This window comes from Nematolebias whitei, chromosome 19 (assembly GCF_014905685.2).
Source record: "Nematolebias whitei isolate Nwh7 chromosome 19, NemWhi1, whole genome shotgun sequence".
NCBI lineage: Eukaryota > Metazoa > Chordata > Actinopteri > Cyprinodontiformes > Rivulidae > Nematolebias > Nematolebias whitei.
The window spans coordinates 18,807,804-18,828,740 of NC_056516.1; the positions used below are offsets into that span (position 1 = coordinate 18,807,804).

The 20,937-nt window shown below is 40.2% G+C and overlaps 1 protein-coding gene and 1 long non-coding RNA gene across 2 annotated transcripts in view; one reads left to right on the forward strand and one right to left on the reverse strand.

The window, feature by feature from the left end:
- LOC119425249 (3-hydroxyisobutyrate dehydrogenase, mitochondrial) overlaps positions 1–17,997 on the reverse strand; it is a 49,863-nt gene extending 31,866 nt beyond the window's left edge. Inside the window, exons 1-4 of the mRNA XM_037692774.1 lie at positions 17,914–17,997; positions 16,273–16,433; positions 16,020–16,129; positions 15,755–15,876 (exon numbers count right to left, since the gene is read on the reverse strand). Of these exons, the coding sequence (XP_037548702.1) occupies positions 15,755–15,876; positions 16,020–16,129; positions 16,273–16,433; positions 17,914–17,980 (460 nt within the window). The 5' untranslated portion in view covers positions 17,981–17,997. The remainder of the gene's footprint in view (positions 1–15,754; positions 15,877–16,019; positions 16,130–16,272; positions 16,434–17,913) is intronic.
- A 504-nt stretch (positions 17,998–18,501) lies between these two features.
- The window catches only part of LOC119425798, a 4,217-nt gene continuing 1,781 nt past the window's right edge, over positions 18,502–20,937 (forward strand). The window contains exons 1-2 of the long non-coding RNA XR_005187582.1: positions 18,502–18,585; positions 19,203–19,310. This is a non-coding gene — a long non-coding RNA (uncharacterized LOC119425798). The remainder of the gene's footprint in view (positions 18,586–19,202; positions 19,311–20,937) is intronic.

The window sequence follows — 20,937 nt, forward strand, 5'->3', positions numbered from 1 at the left end:
ATAACAACAAAAAAGGTTGAATCATGTCATCTGGACTTCGTTTTTTTTGTTAAAAAGAAATGTTTCGCCCCTCATCCATCCTCATCCATTTTATATACTTTCCTTTGTCAGAACATAGCCTTTTTTTTATGCTCATTTGCTACAAAAATTGTGTAAAAGCTGTAAGAGCTGGTGACATATATTCAGTAACAGTCATATGATATGTATAGCACTTTAACTTATATTAAATGAAAAGTGTTAAATGTTATTTATTAGCATTAGTCACCTGTGATGCTGTCTCACTTGTGGAGGTTTGTTCCAGGTTCCTAGCTGCAGTGTGGGATCCTCTGCACTCCTGTGCATGAAGGACAGACTTTTTAAGATCAAAGTTTTTGTCTATTCATTGTGCCGTAAGACTAATCATGCTAACGGGGCTAACACTTGATATCTGTGGTAAAACTCACGCAAGTGCTATTGGCTATTAGCTTCTCAATGACGTCGGAAATGACAGCTCGTCACTCGGGTAAAGTCATGTCAGAAAAATAAGTCCGACTGGAGACGATGTAGTGAGGCTCAATGTAGTCCAAAAATCTTCGGAATCCGATATCCTCAACAACAACAACAACAAAAAAACTTCCACATCGCCGACATTTTGAATTTTCCTCTATGCCGTGAGATCAGGTAGGCGCGTGTGACGTCATCACGTTGTGCTGGTGCTGCAGGTGTCCTTGTCACTGGGTTGTCATACAAAAACAGCGACTTTTGTATTGCTAAGTTATTTTGATTGATTGATTGATTGATTGATTTTTATTGTCAATTCTGCATATGTACAGGACATACATAGAAATTGAAATTGCGTTACACTCCTACTCAAACAACAACATTAGCAAAAATAAACTAACACAACTAGTTATATAAAAAAATATAAAAGTGAACAGCAGCAGGACCTCTGATGCAACGTGCTCAATAGTGACCATTTTGATGGAATGGCTGATGTCCAATATTGAACTTTAACGCTAATATCGGCCAATACCAATATGCCAATAATATCGTGCATCTCTACTGTATACCATTTTGTTAATCAACTTGTGACTACCGTTTTTATCTCTTTATAATAGTTAAGGCTAAATACTAAATATGCTACTGGCGATCATTTTTATTCAATCTAGTTTATCTGATTTCTGTAGATCTTTTCCTCAATTGGTGTTTCACAACCAACTGTGGAGCCTCAATGACAACTTTGGGAACCACCGAGCTAGAAAACTAGTTTTATATTACATATATTGGTGTATTACCCTTGCGTCTGTTTATGTTAAAGGAATTGTGACAGTGGATGGTGTACTGGCTTCTTGAAGGGGTGTCCCATTTTGTAGTGGTATCTTTTTTAACCATTATCTCTTGCAGGTCCAACTAAAGGTCCAACTAAAACTAGAAAAACTAGAGATGCAATCAAACATTAGCCCTGGCAATACATTATGTTGTTTGCTGCCTGGTTTTGATCTATTTTCCCATGTAAGAATGATTTGGCTTCTCTAATTCCAACTGAAAATAGCCTTTACACTTCACATTTTGACAGTCTTAAGTCAATGGGAGTTGGCCACTTGCGTAAACTGGTGGGGGTAGAATGTTTACAGGCCAACATCGAAGCCTCATGTGGTCCGCCATTATAATTACACCGAAGGGCAGAATTTTTCACAAACAAATCAAAACCCCAAATAGGCCCTGTAAAACGCACAGCGGATATCGGGTGGATGAGTGAATGGAGAGAGCACGTTAACCAAAATCGCTCACATACACATCAGCATTTAAAATAAAATGGCTCTTTCAACAGTTTTTCTGCCAACATTACTAATGCTTCTCTGTTGTGTTAAAAACAGACTATTGGCTGCATTTAACGAGTGCAGAGCCATGAGAACCAACTTCAACTTGCAAATACTCCATGAGAACAGTGAGCACGTAGGCCACAGATGAAAGTTTGGGTTTTGGAAAAGAAAAAGAAAAAGGAAAAGGAAAGCCAATACAATTGAGAGTGAAAACAGCACTTGTTTTTAACTAACGTTACAGGCATAAAGGTTTGCAAGTCCATCTATTGACCACCAGGTCAGCTTTCATCATTATCATTATTATTATCATCATCAGTAACTGCTCTGTTCCATAGGGGGGCGGCTGGTCAATGGCAAGTGACAGAGAATGGAGGGAGCAGCAGAAAGCTACAATCAATTCTTTCCCCTGGCCCAACGAGACTCATCTAGGATTGAGTAAGTTAATAATGATCTGCAATTAGGCTGTTAAAAGGGAAACACACACACATGCACACACACAAAACTCCTTCTTTTATACAGACCCAAAATAGTTCATGTTTAGATGAGTGACATGCAGACTGAGATTTACACATTTGATGGACAGTGACTGTTTGAATGACTCATACGCCAGCTGACTACTTGCCTTTAAGTGCGTGCACGAACATGCACACTTGCACACACACAGAAAACAGCAGGTGACATGGAGGCAGAGCTGTAAAGACCAGGCCCCCAGCTGCTGTGGGTCCACCTCCATCTGGAGAATAGGCAAGAACCCCCCACAACACTGCCCCTCCATCATCACCGTCCCTGGTCACTTTAACACCCAACTCCCTCCTCTCCACGACTCCCTCAATCCACCCCTCCATCACCAGAACTTGTCAGTGAGAGGGTTGTTATGCTAATCCCGTCTTTGAGCAATTGACGCCTTCTCTAACTGGTTAGCCATGACAGACTGACAGTACCACCCCCCTGCCTGTCCAACAGGGATGCTTAGCTCCATTTAACCCAAACAAACATGCACGCTTCCAGGTAGAGCTTTGTAAATAATTAGGTTAGATTATCTACTCAGATTAGACAAGATCAAGTGACTGTATCAGTGGTGACTTTCACAAAGATTTAGGAGAAAGGTGAGGCTTAAAACGTGTCTAATTTGTCTGAATATATCAGTAAGGAAGGTTCTACTGTGATAATGTTGAAGTTTTTCATGTAGATTTTCTGGACTACAAGCTGCTCTTGGGAATCAAGCAGCTAATCAAAGAAACAACAAAAACACTTGGAAAAATTGCTGATGGCATTTATAAAGATAATATAAGGAGCGACGGAGTGTTCAAGGATTCTATACCTGACAACAGTAGTAATCCTAACTTTACGTCCATTGACGAGCTAACAGTCCAAGGAGGGCCAAGACCAAAATGGCTTGCTGTCTCCATCAACTCCAATTTCAATAATTTCATAGTGGTTTGTGCTAGTTTATTAACTATTGGGCCATAGTCAGTGTTGAATCACAGGTATTTTGGCAGAAATATAATGGTATTCCTTTTGAAAGTGTCCCAGGCTGAACTGGAGGTGTTACAGCTAACTGCTGCCATTATTTGTGCTTGAAAATAACCATGTCATGTGGAACTGAAGGCAGTGTAAATATTTATGAAGTATCAATATGAAACATTTGAGAGTTGTTTAAAGACTGAAGTACAGTAGTCCCTCACTACTTCTCGGTTAATTTATCGCGGACTTGCTCTATCACGGTTTTTAAAATAAAATTGGACATGACACACAATTGGCTGATTGATGGATGAGCCTCATGATGGGCATGGGGTTTTTATTTAAAATAAATTATTTTAAATTATTTAGCACCTCCTGCACCTTTGTGCAGCCCAAATTGTAGGATAAGCTTCCTGCTGCAGCTGATCAGCTGTTCTCTGTGCAGAGCTGAGAAGTGGGTGTGGCCAAGAGTGCTTGCAGGTGGCAAAGAGCAGATGAGGCAGGGAGCTGAAATCATGACATTCTGTGTTCTTTTAGAGCGTTTAGAAACGTTTAGAATATTGCAAGAGTGTGGGAAGGGTATATATATATATATATATATATATATATATATATATATATATATATATATATATATAAACTATTACTTACTACCTGTACTACTATTCCTACTTCACGGTTTTTCACTTATCGCGGGGCTTCAGGGTACGGATCCCCCGCGATAAACGGGGGACTACTTTAATCCATTTTGGTTTTGGGATTGCTGTGGCTGTCGTCACCTTGTCACTCACAGCAGAATTGAACTTTGTTTCTCCAAACTGAGATTGTTCAAAGCGTTATCTAAAATAGGTAAGATACTAACTATTCATCTCGTATCCTGATGCATGCTCAATCTCGTCTTCACGTAACCCATTTCAAAATATATCTGAATTATCACTTTAAATAAAAATAAACTATTGTCACCAAGGCATGTTTTGTGATGCAAAGAATTAAAATAGCCACAGCATAAAATCAGTTAATGAAATCAGGCAACAATTCAGTTTTACAAATAAACTGTGATTATGAAGTTTTAAGCTATAGTGGATTTTATAGGATCTCTATGTTAGTGGTCTTGGATGAAGAAATATTTTTCATCAGTCAGCAGAGGAGTGGATTGTCAGTGCTGACTAACAAGCGGGCTGGTGCCAGCTGCGGCTCGAACACGCTCCTACAGGCTGGAGGATGACGTTCAAACTGTCTGCAAATGACACATTGCAAAACCTGGCTTCATGTGGTATGATTAAGACTGTGCTAAGGCTTAACCTAAATGGTTATGCTGAGGACTAAAAGACCTCACAAATGAGCAACATTAGCCCAATTGGTTCAGCTCTCACAGCAGCTACGATTCTTATATTTTTTCCATTTACAATGAATTGTGACTTTCCCACCACTTGAGAAAAATGCAATGAAAGGTTGTTGTTTTTTCCAGACCTGTTTAAAGTCATTGTGCGTTAGCAATGTGGCAGCCCACCATGGACATAAAGAAACAAACACAGGAATTCTGGGTAATTACTGCTAACGACCCTGCCACTTGTTAGCCAGACCTCCTATATTTTGCAGCCATTGCTGCCAACACCCTGAGTCTATGACATCAGAGCATGTTTTGTTGTGGGTCAACTTTGCATGCGGACGTTTTTAATGAAACCAGACAGTGGCAGACGTGTTTAAATGTAACGCTAGCGTGTCTAAAAACCGGCGTCTGCATTAACTAAGCTGTATCTATGCCAGAGCAGAGACTTCTTAAAGTGTTGGAGAAGGATGTTTCCAGATTTATTGGATGTGTGCACACCAGGACACAGCTGGTTCATGTAAAGCTAAAGCCAATGCAGTGACCAATGTGGAAAAATGCAAAAGAGCATCGTGAGAAAAAGAAGAAAGTGAAAGTTTTTTTTTGTTTTTTTTGAATGGTCTTAAAAAAAGGTTACGACTGCGCAGTTCATATTGGTTGCCAAACCTCTAGTGACGCACACAACATACAAAACAGGGATTTATGTGTAAAATATCCTCACAAGACATACAAAAAGATCTGTGTTGAATTTGACTCTACATTAAAAATAAAAATACTGAAACCACAAGACAACAATGACAGAAACACAAGATCAGAGTTGATCTTTTATTTTGCTTAATGTTCCGAAAACAATATGTTTTGGTTGGACAAGTTTCTTCCCTTAAGGTGATTAAACCAAAAAGTGACCTGAACAGAGCGATACATTCATTTCCTTTGATACAAGAACTAATTAAGAACCAACGCACCTTGAAGTAACACTTAATCGCCCACAGCTTTCCATGCTAGATTTTCAGACCAAGGCCATGTTACAATGAGAAGGAACAAAGTTATGGCTGATTTGGTCAAACCTTGTAAACAACGTTATGTGCAATGGGTGAGCTCTCAAGGGAAGTGTTGAGAAAGATTCTCAGGAACTACTACATCAAACCTCAGCTCAATATCAGTTAAACGTACAGTTATAACCATTTCTGTGCTTGCTAAAGTCACTGGCTATGTGACCATCTTGAATTGGGCTGACTCTAAAACTTAGTAGTAGATGCCAGTAGTTCATCAGATATTTTGCTAACAGAGAGACAAATGAACACGCACAGATTTGGTTGAAAACATTATCATCCTTTTGCCTTTGGCAGCGAGTGATAATAGATTAAGACTACAGTTGATTATGAGCTTACTTGTACATACATGCTCACAGATTTCAATACTATGACAGTGCCCTGTTTGGGTAGAGTGCCATCTCCTGGTTGGATCAAAGCATGTAGCCTCTTATTTCAACCAGACATGAAGTGAAGGGGGCAGGGACGGAAGGGGATGCAGCTCTAAAAATTTCCAAGGAGCGGTTACACACAGGACCAGGCTTTCTTGACGGATTTGACTTGGTTTATCATGATGCCACCTTAGAGCCACTACCTCAAAAAATGGGCTGAAAGAAAGATATATCTTAATTTAGTTTAGATAACCATCTTACATAAATCACTGAAATATAGTATTAAAACCAGAACTTTTTACTCATAATTTGTTCCTGAATCCATTTCTGCATTAAAGTCCTTAAAGTGGTACATGATGGGTGGCTGTATGTAAGCAGGGGTGGGAAAAAAACAAAAACTGCAGAGCTGGCTGCATAAACCAGAGGAAGCAGGTAAATCATTGGTCATCTCAAGCTAGTAAAAGAGGCTTAGTTAAGAGACTGTGGAGGAAGAACCTTCACAGAGAACTGCACACACACGAACTGTGCACTGTCTACAATAAGTAAACAGTCTGTGGGTAATGGGGAGAGTAACAGGTTTAAGGCTCTGATCTCTGTAACGGCAGTCAGTGTATTCTGCAGACGCCACCCGGTAAATACACTAAAAAGGACCAAGTATTATTATCTGTATTTGTGTGGGGAATACAGAGTGAATTGTGCATTAATCAAAAGACTGAGGGATGTAAAATAAAAATCAGTGTTTGTCGTCTGACTGAAGGGAGTGTTGGAATGTAGAAAGCCTTTAAATGCAGAAAAACAGTGTGTGTGTGAAAAGCGAAAGAAAAGAAGGCGAACAGTTTAACTGCAGTGCATCTCCTTCATGTCTTATCTCCCTCCTCTTGTCTCCTGCTCTCCATGCGAAGGCAGTTTCTCTCTTCTTTATGACTCTTTATCTGACATGAAAGGCACTAACACGGGATAGCCGCCATTACGGCTCCGTCAACATGAAAAGCCTTGACATGAGATTCTCTGCAGCGGCTCAGCCCATTAAGGACGACTGGTGATCCTGTGCTCTGTCAAGAAGCCATCACGAGTAGACAGCGCCAACATAATGAGGACTTAAAACCTTAACCTTGCCTTTAAGACCCCCAGTCGAAAGCAGCAATAAAATCCTCGTGAGGGCACCTTGGTTGGCCTGCTCAGTAATTACAATCCATGTCCAAGCACTAACCCAAAAGGTACCAGAGTTTAAATATCTAAAAGAGTAGAAGGCAGTTTAGACCTATGGCAGAAGGGTCACTAGTCAAACTTTTCTCAAATTAGCAAACTAGCTGTCAAGATTTTCCTTCAATAATGATCGTAACACTGACCATTTCTCTCTTTTTTTTCCATTTAATGCTTGATAAGAGACATCTCTGTAAAATATATCCTCAGACAAATCTTGGAAGAGCAGAACTGTTCAATACTCTTGAGTAAGAAGCACAGAAAATCAGACTGGGATTAAATACTCGGTAAACATGAACTGCTAAACTTCAACCCAATTTGATCAAAAAGGGGAGAGTACCACATATGGCACATTATATGCTGGTCAAGAAACAATTATACAGCAATTATATAGCAATAGCGCAAACAAGCAAAGACCTTGTATAACCTTTGACCTTGATATTTGACATTGACACTGGGATGATGGAAAGTGTTCAAAAATCTCCATCCAGTGATAATGCATATGTGTATATAGTTTCATTAAATTATCTTGAATAAAACAGGTTATAGGTGAGACAAGCCAAATGTTGTATAACATTTGACATTGATTTATGACCTTGAAGCTGGGGTGATGAAAAGTGTATGCAGCACTCCATTTAGTGATGATGCATATTATTTAAAATTTGTCACAAGCCACCTGGGAGACACATCAAACATGTGGAAGAAGGTGCTCTGGTCAGATGAAACCAAAATCGAACTGTTTGGCCACAATGCAAAACAATATGTTTGGCGTCAATGCAACACAGCTCATCACCCTGAACACACCATCCTCACTGTCAAACATGGTGGTGACAGCATCATGGTTTGGGCCTGCTTTTCGTCAGCAGGAACAGGGAAGATGGTCAGAATTGATGGGAAAATGGATGGGGCCAAATACAGGACCATTCTGGAAGAAAACCTGTTTGAGTCTGCAAGAGACCTGAGACTGGGACGGAGATTTATCTTCCAACAAGACAATGATCCAAAACATAAAGCCAAATCTACAATGGAATGGTTCACAAATAAATGTATCCAGGTGTTGGAATGGCCAAGTCAAAGTCCAGACCTGAATTCAATTAAGAATCTGTGGAAAGAGCTGAAGACTGCTGTTCACAAACGCTCTCCATCCAATCTCACTGAGCTCGAGCTGTTTTGCAAAGAAGAAAAGGCAAGAATTTCAGTCTCTCCATGTGTAAAACTGAGAGAGACATACCCCAAGAGACTTGCAGCTGGAACTGCAGCAAAAGGCAGCGCTACAAAGTATTAACGCAAGGGGGCCGAATAATATTGCACGCCCCACTTTTCAGTTTTTAATTTGTTAAAAAAGTTTGACACATCCAATAAATTTCATTCCACTTCACGATTGTGTCCCACTTGTTGATTCTTCACAAAAAATTAAAATTTTATATCTTAATGTTTGAAGCCTGAAATGTGGCAAAAGGTTGAAAAGTTCAAGGGGGCCGAATACTTTCGCAAGGCACTGTATAAGAAAGCTCTCCATAAAGCTAGAACTGTCTATTAATTATGTTTAATAGATGAGAATAAAAATAACCCCAGGTTTCTGTTCAGTACTATACTTTAGGTAGAAATGTCATTTCTAACCCGAACCTGAAACCCGGTCCATACCGACCCGAGTTAGGGCTGGTCCGGGCCGTTATAATGTGATTAACGGGTGGGCTGGGCCAGTCTTGGGCTTTTAATTAAGTCGGGACCAGCTGTGATCCAATTATATGATAACATGGCCTGTCATACATCCACCAGCCACACGCGGCCATTTCACCGCGAACTGACCAGTCTTGAAAGAGGTAAAAAGTTCAGTTAAGCTTCAGATGGGACTATACTGCCAGGAAGCGATCCATCGCCAAAATGGATGTTCATTCAGCCGCTGCGCTCAGCGGACGTGCGCAACCAACGACCCAAACAGGTAAGATCACAAAGCAGATGTGTGTCAGAGCTGTCTGCATGTCTCAGTAATTCAGAAGAATGCAGACAGAAACTGGGTTTAAATGCTTTTTATGGCCATGAAAGGACAAACACCTTTCAGCTCCAAATCTTCTGGTGCTTTTATTCAGCTACAAGTCTCCAACGACAGGTATCTCAAAGCAGACACGTGTGGGTGGGGTGCCAGCTTCACTGAGCTGCGTGCCAGAGCCCAGCTGTGTGTCAGAGCTGTCCACATGTCTCAGAAATTCAGAAGAATGCAGCCAGAAACGGGGTTTAAATGCTTTTTTATGGCCATGAAAATACAAACACCTCTCAGCTCCGAATCTTCTGCCCCGTTTATTCAGCTGCGCGTCCCCGACCATTAATGACCAATTAAAAATGTCAATTCATGGTTACATGAGAGAGCAGGCAGAAATGTGAAGGGGGCATCTTCATCCGTACAGCATATCATATTCATTGTTGAGCATGGACTTTGGTATTCATTGTTATTGTTGACTTGTGTTTTCTTCATGGGGGTGGGGTAATAGCTAAAAGCTGAAATTTTTACACCTGTGAGTCAACATATTCAACCATGAACACTATCAAGCAAAAACAGAGAAACCAACTGACCCATGTCCATCTTGAATGCCTCACTGTGGTTGTAACAACAAATTACAAATACAACATGAAGAAAGTCAAGGACATGCACCACAGCTCCCGCTCATCTCAGTACTAAGGTACATTTTGTTTAAACAGATAATGTACTGGCTGCAGCGTCTGCAGTGCAACGGGCGCTGTACAGGTCTGTCGTGGTGAAGAGAGAGCTGAGTCAAAAGGCGAAGCTCTCAATTTATCGATCGATCTACGTTCCTACCCTCATCTATGGTCACGAGCTTTGGGTTGTGACCGAAAGAATGAGATCTCGGATACAAGCGGCCAAAATGAGTTTTCTCCGCAGGGTGTCTGGGCTCTCCCTTAGAGACAAGGTGAGAAGCTCGATCATCCGGGAGGGACTCAGAGTAGAGCCGCTGCTTCTCCACGTCGAGAGGAGCCAGTTGAGGTGGCTTGGGCATCTGTTTAGGATGCCTTCTGGACGCCTCCCTGGTGAGGTGTTCTGGACACGTCCCACCGGAAGGAGGCCCAGAGGAAGACCCAGGACACGCTGGAGGGACTATGTTTCTCGGCTGGCCTGGGAACGCCTCGGGATTCCCCCGGAAGAGCTGGCCCAAGTGGCTGGGGAGAGGGAAGTCTGGGCCTCCCTACTTAGGCTGCTACCCCCGCGCCCCGACCCCGGATAAGCGGAAGAAAATGGATGGATGGACGGATGTACTGGCTGTGTTTCTTTTTTGTTCATAGGTGGGTTGTTTATTTTTTCTTTTATTTAAGTGACTTGGGGTGATATTGCGGCTCTCCCCTTGACTTTGATCTGTCAATAAGGCTCTTTTGAAAAATAATAGTGAGGATCACTGCCCTAGAGACTCATCACTGCCTGATGCCCTCAACAGGTTTTACGCACGCTTTGAAGATCCGAACAGACCACCAAGCACCAGACTTGCCTCACCACTGGATGAAGAGCTTCTCAGCGTGACCTCAGCTGAAGTGAGGAGTACTTTCAAGAAGATTAATCCTCATAAAGCAACTGGTCCAGACAACATCCCTGGGAAGGTGCTAAAAGACTGTGCCGATCAGATCTGTGAGGTACTGGCCGACATCTTTAACTCCTCACTCATCCTGGCAACAGTTCCCACCTGCCTGAAGACAGCCACCATCATCCCAGTCCCGAAGAGCTCTACAGTGATTGGTCTGAATGACTATTGGCCATTAGCCCTCACCCCAATAGTCGCTAAATGCTTCGAAAAACTGGTCATGACCCACATTAAAACAACTATCAACATCAACGAGGACTCTCACTAGCACGCATACCACGAGAATCGATTAACAGAAGATGCCATCTCCTGTGTGGTCCACACTGCTCTCATCCAATTGGAGCTGAAGGACTCCTATGTCTATATGCTCTTTGTGGACTTCACATCTGCCTTCAACACCATGATCCAGATCCTGATGGACAAACTACTCACACTAGGACTAAGACCCTGCATTTGCAACTGGGTCCTGTATTTCACCACAGTCTGTGAAGATCCACAACTTCTCCTCCTCCATGTAGTGAACCAGATAACCTCAAATCTACCAGATGGACAGAGACTGTTATTTTCATTGATCTGAATAAGTCTGAACCATCTGATGACTTTCTTTCTTGAATTAATCAAGCAGAAAAGACAATTCTTTATAATCATTACTGTCTTACAAATGTTTTGATAATCAAATTGTGTTAGTTCACTCAATGCTTTACAGGTTGAAAAGAACTACTAATTTTATTTTACATAAACAGTAAGTAATGATTTTTGTTCCTCATTCAAAGCAGAAATCACCTGAATATGCCTTTCTTGATTTTTCTGTCTGAAATGAGCAAGCTGTCGTAAGTATGTGAAAGGTTGGTCTTCGGTCAACTAAAATGTTTACTGAAGAAGAAATGTCATGTTTAAACTTTTTCAGAAGATTACTAAGAGTAGACTCCAAAAAGTCTGCTGCTTCTGCAATAATCTTTTCTGTATGTTAAACAAGTTTCATTCTCTGACCTCGACTGTTGATAAACACCTTACGTCAAAAACCACTCCTCTTTCTGGTCCTTCCACGAATCAGAAAGCTCTAAATTGAACAGGAAGTCGACCCAAATAAAATGTGGCAACTCCCCAGTTCAAGTTAGATTGAGAGTTCTGAGAGATGTTGGATTGGGAGCTGACAACAGGTCCGATAGTCCAACAGAATGAGCAGATTGAGAGTGCAGCCGGTTCTGAAAGTTTCAGAGCAATGAAGAATCCAGAGGTTTTGGGATTATAATTCTGTTTTGAGCTAATCAACGCACGACTTTCTGAAGGTTTGGTAGCTCTCGACGGAGACGCTGAAACGAGTCAGAAAGGAACTACATCCAACGCTGATCCATCGTCAACAGGTAGATGGTTCTATTTTGACCAAGTGTACCGTGAGAAGCTGAGATCGGACGGAGCGTGCAACTTCTGGTTAAACAGATTAAATCTCCCTCACATATTCCTCTGTAAGATAAATCTCAATTTACTCTTAAACTCACCTCTCTCTCATAAAACAGTACAGATATTTTTAGAAATGTCTGAAGCAAAGTCCTCAAATCACCGCCGAGTGATTTGAAGTTCATTTTCTGTGAAACTGTCTGTTATTATTTTCATATTTTGCCAAATTAATGTAAATGTTTGATGTTAAACTTTGATTTTGAAAATAAATGATTCCATTCATTTGATGGGTCAAAGATAAATAACGTCTCTCGTTCACATTTCTGTTAAATTCAATGCACGGCATTTACAGTCAGAAAAATGAAGAACTCGTGAATATTGTATGCATATATAATTCATATATTTGTCATACAACAAGTGACACGTACCTCACGTGTATCACTACATCCACTATAACACTCAGCACTGGCTCCCCTCAGGGCTGTGTGCTGAGCCCTCTCCTGTTCACTCTGCTCATGCATGACTGTGCACCTACTCAGACATCCAGCCTGTCATATTGTAAAGTTTGCAGACGATACAGCAGTGGTGGGATGAATCACAAACAACGATGAGACCAGCTACAGGCAGGAGGTGGAAAACTTGGAGAGCTTGTGCAGGAAGAACCACCTTCACATCAATGTGAAGAAAACGAAGGAGATGGTCGTGGACTTCAGATGGAACAAACACACCTACACCCGCCCCCACCCACCCCACCCCCGAATACAGGAGGATCTGTGGTGGAAGTGGTCTCCAGCTACAAGTACTTGGGTGTACACATGAAAAACAACCTCAGCTGGGGCAACAACACCACCAGACTGATCAAGAAAGCTCATCAGAGACTCTACTTCCTCAGGCGGCTGAGACGAGCAGGACTGGGAAGCTCAGTCCTCACCTCCTTCTACAGGTGTGAAGTGGAGAGCATCCTGTGCTCCAGCATCAACGTGTGGCATGGAGGCTGCACAGCTGCAGAAAGAAAAGCTTTGCAGAGAGTAGTGAAGGCTGCACAGAAGTCTGGTGGAGTCAGCCTCCCCACCATCACAGACATCTACACCAGTGGTGTAGCGATATGCGGGCATACTGAGTATACCCAATCGAAAAGCTTTAGAATTTCAGTATACCCACTTAAAAGTGCCCAATGATACATGGCATATCATTAGGCATGAGTCATTGATATGTTAAATGACAGGTAAATGCTTCCTTAACAATCTATCTGTATGCAGCGCTCGCTTGTTTATTACATTAGCTTATCTAACAAATTATTGTATAATTCTGTACTTACTACTTAATACTTGAACATGTTTTGCTTTGATATTGTTTTATAAATTCTATAACATGTTTTTAATACAAAGCCAACTGTTTTACAAAGTTTGTCGTACATTTATTCAAATAGAAGCATCAGAGAAATTTGGAAATGTTCAATACATTTAAAAATCAAAATAAATTGACAATTACATTGTACTAACCGGTGTACTTTGGTTTTTAAGCACAGCATACCCACTACAAAATGTAGACTACACCACTGATCTACACTTCCAGATGCAGGAAGATGGCCACCTGCATCATGAAGGACCCCACTCACCCAGCACACACACTTTTTGCCTCACTCCCCTCAGGCAGGAGGTTGAGGAGCGTTAAGTGTAGAACCACTAGACTGAGGAACAGCTTCTTCCATGACGCTGTTAGACTCATGAATCTCTAATCAGGATAACTACTATGAAAAAAATCACATCATGAAGCTGCTGATTTATTTCATGCTGCTGTGTTCATTTGTACTCATCTATTCACACAGACTCATGTTTGTACTGCTGCTTGGCATTTTGTTTTTGTACTACTAGAGCTTAGTGTAGTTCTAGTTAACGTTTTTTTTATATTTTTGTTGGATGTAACTGGGACACTGCACACACAATTTAATTCCACCACATGTACCACATGTGGTGGTGCATATGACAAATAAAGATTATTGAATCCCTGAATCTAAAAAAATTGTGAAAATAATTCCCAATGCTGAGGAGTTTCAGTCCGGATTTAGAGCTCATCATAGCACAGAAACAATTCAATTCAGTTTCTTTATATAGCGCCATATTTCATGCATGTAAATCAGAGTGCGTAGTTGTGAATTATGTTTTGTAACCTTATAAAATAAAACAGCTGAAAAGTTCTGCTTTGAGCATGTGTAGATAATGTGTGTGCGTAAAAAAGATTTGTATTGTTCCCAAGCTGACTTGGGACCAGAAAGTTGCAGGTTCGATTACATGCTCACATGTCGACAAAAAAAGTTATTAGGAGTGTATTTAAACTATGAACAAAAGCATACAGCCAGGTTGGTCATTCTGCAGAACTGTGGTCAAAGTCAGAGAGTGATCCTTTTAAGGTCTCAAATGCAGTGTAAATGCAGTCAAATGCAGTCAGAAAAAAAAAAAAAAAAAATAGAACAAATTTATCTGCACACCAATGAAGGCTACAGTCTAAAGTTTCATTGTCTTTCATAGCATCTCAGCCAAAATATTATGAAAATGTATGATAAAATCTCTACCTTTTAATACCCTCAATTCATTTTTTCCCCTTCTTCTGTCAGCTGCTCCTTTCCTCAGGGCTCACCACATCGAACTAACTTGCACGAAGATTTTGTGATTGCTTTTATGTCAGATGCCCTTCCTGACATAATCATAGACACCGAGCTACCACAGCCCTCTGTGTGGAGCAGAGAGCTGCCATCTAGGCCACCCAGGGGAGCGAATGGTGGGGGTTAAGGGCCTTGCTCAAGAGTCAATAATGGGGCAACTGAGGGTGGAGGCAGGTGTTGGTATTTCACCTTTCCTACCCACATTTTGATGTTGTCCCCCAAAATAGGAGCAAAACTTTTTTTATATGCTTTTATATATTTTAAAACAATATCAAACCATAATTTGCACATGAAACAACAGCAAGACTCAGTAAGAAAAGGCTGAGTGTTTGAATGGGCTGCTTGCTGTCCAGACTTTAAAAAAGTGCAGCAAAAAAGACACTACCAAAACTAAAGAGGTCTTGAACTGGTATTTGAACTGGTAACCTTGATATTCCTAAGCAAGAACTTTCCTCCCAGGATTATACTTACTGTAGACTGCACATGGACCTACAGCGATGGTACTGTCTGAACCAACAATGAATGCATCACGATAAAACTAATTTAAAAATACACAAAAGAGACAACAAAGAACAAAAGGGACAACTCAAAACAATATAGACTGCTTGAGGAATTGCAAATATCCTCACAGAGCATTTCCTCGCAACAGAGACCACGAAATGCAAAATGGCATCAGATTCCTGGCAACAAATCACTCAAACTTTTGTTTACCGTAGCTTCTCATAGTTTAAATAATCAGTCAACCAACTTCAGCATTATTACCACCTATGAAGTTGTAGTAAAAACTGTAGAGCTGTGATTCCAGCACTGTGGTGCAGTCATCACATTAGCCTCTGTAGAATCCCAACAACTTGGGCACACACATGCATAAAAGCATGTTGACGTCCTTACCTCCAGACACTGGCGCATCCATGAACACAGCTCCCATCTTCTCCGCAGCTACAGCCATTTCTTTAGAGACGGCAGGATCAATTGTAGAGGAGTCAATTAATAGCGTCCCCTTCTTCACTTTCCTGAACAGAAGAAAAAAAAAATTTAACTCAACATCTAAAGATTAAAGTGTTTCTACTGCCCATCACTTTCTGTTTTGGACATAAAACACTTTAATTCTATATGATTGCCATTCATAAATACTGAAATACAAAAAAATGCTTACTTTAGGATGCCATTTGGGCCTGTGTAAGCCTCTATAACATTGGGATTAGATGGCAACATTGTGATAATACGGTCTGCTTTCTCGGCCACGTCTGCAGGAGAGTCCACCACCTGAATGTAAAAGTCACCAGATCAAACCATCAAGATTTGTTTATGAAGAAGATGCTATAAAATAAGTGAAGTAAAAAAATAACCATTGCTGCTAATTAATGTTTTAAACATGATCATGTAATGTATTATTAGGAAGCTCTTACATGGGCACCGAGGTCCTGCAGCTCTTTGCAAGATTCTGGAAAGACGTCAGTCGCGATGACAGGGTACCCATTTTTTAACAGGTTTTTGGCCATTGGACTGCCCATGTTTCCAAGCCCGATAAACCCCACTGGTGTCTTCGAGGCCATGGATCGTGTTGACACTGATGAGAGAAAACAAAATACATATTTAAAAATGGGACAATGGGGGACATTTTGCTTTGTTGAGGACATTCATCATTGTAATCCTAAGAGGTTTAGAACCAGTGAAGACAATGAAAGCAATATTGCTTCACTACTTAAAAACAAACATTTTTTTAAGCAAATGCCTTTGCACCAGAAATATATTACAATTATTAACAAAGCTAATCTTCATGCTTTAAAATTCAGAGTCAGTTAAACATTACTGGCTCAAAACAGCATCATCCAGTCTGATATTCCAGACAGGGTGGAAACTGGAAATGAATCAGCCAGACTGCAAAAGTAGGATTAGGCCTGGATAAGGATTCACAAACAACAAGCTTAAAGTAAATTTAGCCAACTCTGCAAAATATTCAATAAATGTGGTTACTTTCATAGATATACAGTTTGCTAGGATGCCTTAAAATGTCCTAAACAGATCTATTTTGTTAAGGTTTTAATTCCACTCATCGCGTTAGTGTTAGCTTCAGTGACAGACAGACATCTAATAGGATGAGTTTTAAAGCAATGACATAATGAATGGAATAAAACTGGTTTCTCAAACGCTTCTTTCTGGTCATACAGGCATCTCAACTACCTCAAAAACAATCCAAAAGCAAGCATAACAACATAATTTTCTTTTTTGACATCTCTTTTAATTGTAGTCTCATTAGATTGATGCAAAACATGCACCAAACTGCATTCAGTGAATTAAATAACACTTTTTTTTGCCATTCATTTATTTCAAGGAAGTTGTGTCTTTAAACATAACCTTCTTATGAAGGTGTTTAATCAACTATTGTCTGAGCAAACAGTTCTTTTTGTTTAAAATAAAGCAGCAGAATAGAGGGTTTTTATTTAGAGTAGGTAAAGAAGGAAGTGTTTTGCACATGGTGAGTGATTATTACTTTTCCCTGGACGTTATGGACCTCTCCAAAACACCAAGAATATTACTTGAAGATGATTTTTAACCTTAGTCATTAAAAAAAATACTAATTTAAAGTGGTTGAACACATCATGGGAGTTTCAACTAAGTACGAATACAGAAACATCATTCACATCTTGGTTGAGAAAAAAATAAATAAAGTTGTGTTTCCACATGTTGGACTAATGGGGAGTCCTGGATTTATCAGTCACTGTGGCAGTAATGCAATCAAGGGCTAATCAGATGGTTTGTGCAGTAAGAGCACCTATCTAAAACACAACAAATCTCATTCCAAAAGAGATAAGAGAAAAAAATCAGCTAAAATTAGCCATTGCTGCACACTTCATTTGTTACGCTCAGATCAAACTGAAGGACACGGTGTTCAGATCACAAACACTACATGGACGGGTACAACTTACACTTTATTGGAGCTAACTAGCTTGCTAACATAATACGCCGCTTGTATTTATTCCCACAAAAACATATTGCGGACGTAAAAAGCCACATAAAACAAATGACAACCCAAGCGAATACATTACCGACGGTAAAGTGCTTATTCCACCTGAGCCATACATTTCGAGAGCCTCTATACATCATCGCAGCCATGCTTCTCTCTTCTTGACCTCAGTGTACGGTGACAGCCAGGCTCAGGCAAGGAAAGCCAAGCTGGCGTGTGCTATGATTGACAGCCATTTTGACCAATGGCAGCACAGGCTGAATTAGCTAAGCCAATGAAAGTGGAGTTAAGGCGGGACATCCTGCGATTTAACCTAATGTCACTTTTTTTAGCTCACATTCTCACTGTTTTTATTCACTCTTTATGATAAAACGGTGATATAGCTAATTTTAGTCAAAAACATTTACTGTTTTATGTTTTATCTGAGAATAAGTAATTCAAAGTCACTACTTGCGTATTATTAAAAGCAGTTATTATGCAGTATTTAAGTGAAAAGTATTAAAATCAGCTATCTTTTTCAGCGTAAGATCATTTTTGTCCGACTTTTAATACATTTTAAAGTCTCAAAGACGTCTTTGTTCTCGCCGTCGTCAGTGCATCATTTGGTACTGCTCAGCATCCCGGAAGTTTAGCTTCATTTTCTCCCAGGAAGAAGATACGCATTACGGTCAGAGCTTGAGACAGTCAGTGGGATAAACATCGACTTACCAGGAGGAAATGCGCTGTTCTTTGCGAGTGGCCATGACTTGAAGGGGTAATCTTTTATTCCACGCTACATTATCACTTGTACTTATGGTTTCGAGAGGCAGCCTAAACGATAGTTAGCTAGCTAGTGTCTTGACACACCATGGCCTGTTCTATGGTAACATTAGCTCCTTTAGCCTCCTTTATAAGATGCATCTCAGGTAAACATGGCTACAAACGACAGGGGAGTAGCTTAGCTTATTTGTTGCATATTTACAATGAACGTTTGTGTGTTTAAGGTAGAATTATGACTTAGCTGTTTTCCTTTTTGTCTTACACCCCAGTGTTGAGTCATAATGATAATTCAGTCAGTGCTATGTGGGTTTGTTGTTTATGTTTGTATTGATAGTTTCAGCTGTCAGCGGTTGAAAGTCTCTGCGAAGGCACTTGTTTTTGTAAGTTTGTGAACCCTAGATCTGTTTAAATCTAACCTAAACATCTTTCTTGTGGGACTTGAACCAAAAATTGAGCATCATTTTAGAGTCACATCCATTTGCTTAGGTGTTTATGTGTTGGTGTTTTTTTTTTGTTTGTTTGTTTGTTTGTTTTGTACTTTTAGCCACAAAAAGGAGGAATAAAAGGCAATGAAAGTAGCATAACATTAATAAAGTTGTTCTTCGTCTATAGGGTGTCACAGAAATCAGTTTTATGGCAACATGAAGTCATCGTCCCTGGTTTGACTGAGCTCCTTCAGAGACACTGAGGACACGTTGCTCTGCAGTTTTCACTTTCAAGGTAATTTCTTTTTACTGCTGCCTCTCAGCAAGCAGGTCCTTGGTTCAAACCCCGGTCCAGGGGCCTCCTGGGTGTAGTTTGCATGTTCTCTCCGTGCATGCGTGGGTTTTCTCCGGGTGCTCCGGTTTCCTCCCACAGACCAAAAACATGCATGTTAGGCTGATTGGTAACTCTAAATTGTCCCTAGGTGTGAGTGAAAGGTTGTTTGTCTCGTTTGTCTCTATGTGTCCATGCGATGGACTTGCGACCCGTCCAGGGTGTACCCCGCCCCTCGCACAGTGACTGCTGGACATGGGCACCAGCAACCCCCGTGACCCAAATTGGAATAAGCGGGTAAAGATAATGGATGGATGGATGTCATGAGGGAATTCACTTTGACTAGAGATATTATAAAAATACTTACTAATAGTAAAGGTTTAGTGTTCAAACTTGCCTGTTCAATCATTCTTCGAATTTCTTTTCAAACATGGATGGATGCAGAATGCTGCTTAAACCATCAATGTTCCCAGGTTGTTTAAACTCATTTTATCAGATGCAGTTAAAAATGACAAGGAAAATCATTCTAATTTTGTTAAAATTGTTTGAGAAATAGGAAGTTAGGGCAATTTTACAGGAAAAAAAAGACACAAATCCAATTCCTACTTACATTTTAATGAATCCTATACGTCAGATGTGTAGAATCAGTGGGATCTGGTTCAAATGCGTCAACTCACCTGTCCCAGTGTTTGTGGATTGTAACATACAATATTTACTTTGTTTCTAAATATATATATAATTATTTATTTATTTATTTGAGAAGATGCAAAGCCTTTATGCTAGAATTCTTTTGTGGCAGAAGCTTCCAGTTGATAGTAAACATCACAAATAACATGGACAATATAAATGTTATTTTTTGGTAATTAACTCTTCCACCCTCACACATACTACCGTAATGATTGTTATTAGGGATGCACGATATTATCGGCATGGTATTTGCTGACATTAGCGATAAAGTTAAATATCGGACATCGGCCATTCCATCAGAATAACTCACTGCTATAAAAGACGCTGTTTATATATATATGTATGTACTAGTGGTGTAATGGTACACGTAGGTGTATTGAACCGTTTCGGTACAGCATGTTCGGTTCGGTCCATGTGCGTACCGTTTCGGTTATTTTTTCACTCATTGAATTTTATTAGCGAGAAATCATGCGCTGTGGAACTAAAGTTCCTAAGCGTGTTTCAGCACGGCTCTATTTATAGTTGCAGTCTTGCAGCACGAGTAGCCATAGATATTAACACTAGATACAGCATTGACCGCTATCTCCTATTGGCGCTGACGAGTCGTAGGGCCGCCATCTTGGAACGGTCGACCGCTCCACTCAGTGTAACCTGTTTGACAGGTGCAATGAAGAATCTGCGTGTTTAATCAGTCAGAGCTAAATACTAAACTCATTCTCATTATTTTTTCCTCTGTAAATCTTAGGAGTACAGCCATTAAAGCTGAACGCATGGTTCAGTGTATTTAAATATTCTTGGTGGGGTTAACATTAACACTAATAAAATATTCTTATGACAAGTTTTACAATAATCACAGTCACTGATAAATTTTTATTAATATATCAATATTATATATACTGTATGT